The sequence below is a fragment of the Zerene cesonia genome, unplaced genomic scaffold (genome assembly GCF_012273895.1).
Source record: "Zerene cesonia ecotype Mississippi unplaced genomic scaffold, Zerene_cesonia_1.1 Zces_u002, whole genome shotgun sequence".
NCBI classification, from domain to species: Eukaryota; Metazoa; Arthropoda; class Insecta; order Lepidoptera; family Pieridae; genus Zerene; species Zerene cesonia.
In genome coordinates this window covers 3,016,134-3,022,797 of record NW_024045132.1, presented here as the reverse complement: position 1 = coordinate 3,022,797, position 6,664 = coordinate 3,016,134, and the positions used below count along the sequence as shown (strand labels likewise).

The following is a 6,664-nucleotide window of genomic DNA, read 5'->3' as shown; positions in this document are numbered from 1 at the left end:
CCGCACACCCGCACACCCGCAAACACACTTAATTAAATATGCTTGCAGAAAATTTTTCATCATATTTTACTTTATCAGCAAAGCTTATCCGTTTCTTGCGATCTCAACATTTACGTAAAATTCATTTCATCAATAAATCGAGCAGCGGGATCGTAGGTTAACTGATGCTAACGTGGTCCAATGCTACAAAGTGTGTTAGTGCTACTGGCACCATTAATCACACTACAACTTGTAGTTTGTATTGTTGCCTCTTGATGGAACTGAATTTTAAAATTTTGAAATAAAAAGTACTGCCTTCACTGGCTTGTATTCCATTTACTACACTTTTAACAATAGCTGAGTAGCATGCTAGGCCCGACTGATTCGAGCGAGACGCTACTGAACAAAACTAAGTCAAATAAGAAAGTCACTCTCTTTGCAGGTTATCGCAGCTCCAAATCAAGACCGCCTGTGCTTAGCTGTAGCCAAAGAGTTGGAAAAAGTCTTCGGAGGCTGGCAATTTCCCCAAGCTTAAATTTTATTTTACTATACACTTTGTAAATAATTTATTATATTGTTATATCAGAATGTTGTTGTAACCATTAATAATATAGCTAACATCAAGATGTAATTATTTTTTAAAATTATGTACAGATTTTTATTGAAAACGTATTGTAAGACACTTTTAAAAACAGATTTTTATATACGTTTCTATAAATAAACTGGTAAAACTAAATGAATAAATCAAAAAAATGCCAAAATATATTTTACGATTAGCATTCAAAGTCCACTTTCGTATACCTATGCGTAAAGTATTGTCATTATTTTATGCGCACATGTTGTACTAAGATATTTTAAAATTGTGAATATTATAAAATATGCTGAAACATAAAATTATATTAATGGTTATATATATAATAATTAGCTCTGAATCATCTCTGTTGTTTGCGTCACTCATAGCTCATATTATATAATTTAAAAAATGAATGTGATACAGCCACTAATATAACGTGGAATTGATGTGTAAGTTGAAAGTAATTGTTAGGATAAGTACTTATTTATTTCTTTAATGTTTCAGTGAGGATTCATAAATTGTATTTTGAAATAGATTAAAGAGACAATTAATTAAAAAGAATCATTAACTGTCATAAGTTTCACATTATTCCTGCTATCATTATTATTGTAAATTTATAAAAAATACCTACCTACTAGTTACTGTTTTTTAACGGATATTTATTGTAAATAAATAAAATAATATACAAAAAATCTATTAATGTAAATTTTAATAATTAATAAATTTAATAAATGTAATGTTGTATTATTAAATTTCATCTATAAAATTGTATATTCACTAATGATATATGATTTTACCTTGAAAAATTTTTATTTTGTTGATGTTTTTTATTGTTTGGTATTGCTACAAAATAAATCTTCATGTGTAATGATTTCGTTATTATTGATTACCCCCAAAACCTTTAAATATCTTATATCTTTAAACGAGCAATTCTTGTATATATATATATATATATAATTGGAATCTCGGAATCGGCTCCAACGATTTTCATGAAATTTAGTATACAGGGGATTTCGGGGTCGATAAATCGATCTAGCTAGAAATTTTTTTTTAGAAAATGTCATATTCGTATTTTATTCGTGTTTTTTTTTTCCTGACTTTTGGTGGTTTTTGTGAATAATAATACTATTTTGCTTCGTAGATAGCTGGCAAACTGAAATAATGTCATATTCGTGTTTTTTTTTTTCCTGACATCTATTGGTGAATAATAATACTATTTTGCTTCGTAGATAGCTGGACAACTGAAATAACACAGGCACTTTTTATACCGATATTCCTACGGGATACGGTTACGCAGCACGCTTACGCGGTTTCAACCGTGGGTCACAGCTAGTTATTTATTAAAGTTAGTAAACATATAATTCTTAGATGTAACGGATACTATTATATTATAACAACATCGTCATATGATGATGGGTGAAATGTTATCCAGAACCAATTAACGAAATGCGAAGAACAATCTGCGGCCTGAATTATATGGTATGTTGAGCTTGCAGCGTTTGTCAAGGGTTTTTTTCGCATTCCACAGCTAGAATCGTGTAACCGTTGGATACAAAACCCTTCCACAACAAAACGTGCGCTCTTATAGTCAAAAGCATGTTGAATACCAGCATTACTTATAGTACTTTGACTGCTTGACGTATACGTATTTTTTTTGCATTACGCTTTAAATACAATACTTTAAATTAAAAGTGATAGATAAATAATATGTATAATCGACTTTTTTAATTACTTACAATTTTAAAACAACAAAATGTATATAATTTGGATTTAAAGCTTTCCTTGTAAAAACCAGGAAAACTTCGGTATTAAATATTAATAACGCGTGCGCCTTTAATATTCCCGCCACTGATCAAAAATGAAGATAATTTATAAATTTTACTTTTTTTATGCACCATTTAAAATAAATTATATTTATCTTAGTTCAGTGAAAGAGAAATGGACATAAAAATAGAATAATGTTGTTCTAATGAATAATTGTAATATGTAATTTATAAATCAAGAGTAATTATTAAAACCTGGCAAGTATAGAAATTTATAACGCCAAGCGAGCATGAATAAACTCAACTGGCAACATATTTTAATAAATGTAACGACGTTCTTAGCGCGTGTGGAATGACGCGCCGGTGAATTTTTAGTTTGTAATACTTGACGTAATTTTATGTGCCCAAATTAAACACGAAAGGTTAACGAATAATATATAACAAAAAGAGTTTTCAAGTGATTGTATAGTTCTGTGTTGTAAAATCGCCTATTATTCTTGCAGATTTCATAATGGCCGATCAAGTTGATTCAATGTCAGATGCAGAGCTTCGCACAAAACTAGCTGAGCATGGGTTCCCGGTTATGCCGATTACGGCATCCACAAAAAAAACTTTGGTCAAAAAGTTGAAAATGGTATTGGATAACAAAAACAAGCCTCGAAACAATATAGACAGCAAAGTGGAGAATAGGCGCTCTCTTGCGCGCTATTCTAGTGGTGAGGAGTCAGATTTAGACACAAGTAGTGCTAAAGAAAAGCGGAATCGTCGAGTAACCACTAGTGGTGCCATGTTGCCACCAGTGACGAGTAGAAGACGTACACCGGTAAAAAAAGATTCACCGGTAAAGCGTGGTTCCGACAAAGGTTCTGAGTCTGAAGAGGAAAAATCTCCAGTACGAACACACGAAGAAGTAGAAACCGTGACTACACGTCGTGTAACGCGTACCTATGCCAATGATCAGGATGATTATGAGACTGGATCTGACAGTGATGTTGATGTTGATAAGAAAACTTCAACTCCGTTTCGTAGTAGCTCACGATCCAGTGACTATATTTCCAGCACTTTACCAGCACATGATACATCTAAAAGTCCACCAAAATCATCTATTTTCTCTCGTCCCTCTCTTTCTACAAACTATTCATCTTCACTATCATCATCTGATCATTTGAATTCAATAAGGTCTCGGCTGGGATTGACATCTACCTTAGGAGACAGGTCTTCTGTTAACAATTATACATCGAGCTACTCATCAGCAAGTAATTATCAACCATCAACTAGTACATATCAACCTCCAGCGAGTACTTTCCAACCGTCAGCTAGTAACTATCAGCCTTCCCTATCGAGTGTAGATGAGGTGGAATCCCCATATTTGAGCAATTTCACAAGACGATTGTCAGCTCTGAAATCTGATCCACCGAAGACAACCTCATATTTGGACAGAGACACAACAAATGGAAGTACAATATTGCCCCGCAGGTCTTATATTACGGGAGTATCTAGAGGCGATGCCGTCGACTACAAAGCGGTCAATGATAAGAAATTTTTGAAGAATAATTTGGTGTCCCTCGCTCTGGTTGCACTGGTTGCTCTTTTTTTTTTTTGCTTATTTTTCATGTATATAGTGAAAAGAAATGATATAACATCTGTAGTAGATGACCAAAACAGTGTAATTCCAATATGTCAACTGAACATCCCTGGGAACAGGCCTGGTATCAACTGTGTGCCCAAAGAACAAGTCAGCTATGCAAAGGATCTGTTAAAAGTTATACATCCAGAATTAACTACTCGAGCGGCTGCTTATAAATGTAATAAGCCAGATGTAATGCCATATATGACTGAAAGGGAAATACTTGATATTGCTAGTGTAAGAGCAGAAGCTGTAGATATCAGCCAATGTCGTATGGATTTAAATAACTTACAAGTTTTGCTTATACACAATCCTAGATGGGGAATTAATGTTGTTCAATTGAAGAATAAGTATACTAAAGACGTAGAATACAACCCTCTTTCCACCACAGATGTTGTAGCACAACAACGGAGCAAAGGCACTATCGCTTTAGCACTCTCTGATCCATCTACACCTGTATCGTGTTTGTTTGTTAACACACTATACTCTGCTGGTTCTACATTTATCATAATTGGAGTCATTGCTGTTGTTGTACTGGGAGTACAGAAATGCTACAAACTTTATTTAAACTACCAAAAGAAGAAAAGTGAAGAAATTTACTCCATGGTAGAACAAATCATTGATGTAATATCACAAGAGACGGAAGACAGCGGTGAACCATACATATCAGTGGACCATGTGAGAGATACACTAATATCTCCTCAGAATAGAGAGAAAATGGCTTCAGTTTGGGATGCAGCTGTGAAGTTCATTCAGAAGAATGAAAGTAGGGTTCGCATGGAGGTTCAATCTGTCGATGGAGAAGATTGCAGGGTTTGGAGATGGATAGCATCACATAATAGCCCCAAACGCAGTGCCTCATGGCAAGGCCAAGCGTTCGAGACTCAAGAAGGATCTGTCAATAACTTGACTGTTTCACCAACACCATGTTTGAAAATCCGTAGCATGTTTGAGAAGAATGACACCAATCCAAATCTAAGGACCATCATCCAAGATGTAATATTGGAAAAATGTGACCGTTGCAACATTCTCCATATTGATATTGAAAAGTCATCATGCTGTGTTTATGTAAAATGCGCGAGTCCGTCGGACGCTGGTGTAGTCTACAAGAGCTTGCACGGCTGGTGGTATGAGGGTCGCCTTATAACTGTAAAATATCTGCATTTGGAGCGATACATGCAAAGATTCCCTAACTCCCCATCATCTGGCCCCTATCTGAAACCTTCTCGCCAACGAAGATCTTGGGATGAATAATTGATTTTTATATTAATTTGTGACTTAACTCTTGACATTGATTGTCCTGTCATCTAACAGATTATTTATTTTTATTTTTTAATGCCTTGTCCCATTTTTTTCTTTGTGCATGGGCTGTTGTATTCAATAAAGTACTTGCCTTTTAGTGCTATTTTGTTGGAAATGAATTAACAATTGTCCTTTTCGTCTTTAGTTTGATTCATAATAAAGTATTTGCACAATAGTAAGCCCGGAAAGTAATGTTAACATAACTGGTATACGCATTTCACTAATTGTAAATTACGAATAAGACCTAAATGTCTATAATAATGCCTTATCCAAATTTTAGAAATATGAATATAAAATTTTGTTTTTCGTGTTCATGTTGTAAATATGTGACATCACAAAGTTAAAATAGTTTTTATGATGTAAGTTAAATGAGTCATAATGGCTTGCATTTGTTGATTGAATTTACTGTTTTGGAACAAATTGTTTTAAAATGTCGTAGTTTTGTAGTTAGTATATATTTCTAATTGATTTTCTTGATAGGTTTTTTATCTTAATTCTCCGTAAAGTGTATTGTGTAAAGCAATGGCACAACAATAATTTGTGTTAATTTCTAAGATTGACATTTATTTTGTTTAAGAACTCTTACTAATCCTTAGTGTAGTTATTTTTTATGGATTGATTTTCACTTTTAATAAAATATGATAAGATTATATGGTATATTTTTTTACATCCACCGTCACCCATGATATGGTATAATTTTACTTTAAATTTATTTAGATCAGTCTGTCAATTACATTTTAAATGATTTTGTAATGTGGCTACTACCTCCAGGAACTATTATATTTATGTAATCACTAGCTGTGCACCACGGTTTTACCCGCGTAAGTCTGTATCCCGTAATATCGGGTCAAAGTCACATAATTTTAAAGGTTAATCATTTTGCCTAGAAACATTTTTAGTTAAATTTATTTATTCCAAATGATACGATGTGGATTTAGGATAGATAACTTTCTGTGGTACGTCGCTTAGTGGGGCAGCCGCAGCCCGCAGTCCTTAGGTATCCTTTTCTTCACTCTTCTCGGTCCATTTCTTTAGCCCCGTCGCCAATCCTTTCCATATTCTGAACTCCTTTTAAACGGGCTACGCATTTCAATATTTTCTTAGGTAGTCGTAATCACTCACCATCTAGTGGACCACTAGTTACCTACTATTACAACAAAATGGCGCCCAACGTGGGGCCCGAGCGTCGGAGAATCTGTAGGTTGTCAATGACCTTGAATGAATTTATCATTTAAAATATTACATCGTTACATTACATAAAAAGGGTTCACTCCCGTGCGACTTACCTTATTACTTTCAAGCGCTCTCTATATTGCTTAATCAGAAGACCGGTACAGCTTTTATATTTAACACGTTCACTGCTGAAACACACCTGTTGTGTAAAAATGCTTCGAACCGAGTATGCGTCTTCGCACGCCT

The 6,664-nt window shown here is 34.1% G+C and overlaps 2 protein-coding genes across 2 annotated transcripts in view; both read left to right on the top strand.

The window, feature by feature from the left end:
- The window catches only part of LOC119838364 (fatty-acid amide hydrolase 2-A-like), a 15,987-nt gene extending 15,351 nt beyond the window's left edge, over positions 1-636 (top strand). Inside the window, 1 exon segment of the mRNA XM_038364289.1 lies at positions 353-636. Within this exon segment, the coding sequence (XP_038220217.1) occupies positions 353-514 (162 nt within the window). The 3' untranslated portion in view covers positions 515-636.
- Positions 637-2,625: 1,989 nt separating this feature from the next.
- Positions 2,626-5,895, top strand: LOC119838315 (inner nuclear membrane protein Man1-like). The gene is made up of 2 exons (XM_038364198.1): positions 2,626-2,738; positions 2,820-5,895. Exon 2 carries the CDS (start codon positions 2,828-2,830, stop codon positions 5,195-5,197), a length of 2,370 nt encoding a protein of 789 aa, XP_038220126.1. The 5' UTR covers positions 2,626-2,738; positions 2,820-2,827; the 3' UTR covers positions 5,198-5,895.
- The last annotated feature ends 769 nt before the right edge of the window (positions 5,896-6,664 follow it).

What these genes read in the sequence shown, in the direction of transcription:
- LOC119838315 (XM_038364198.1), top strand. Translation starts at nt 2,828, where the DNA reads ATGGCCGATCAAGTTGATTCAATGTCAGATGCAGAGCTTCGCACAAAA.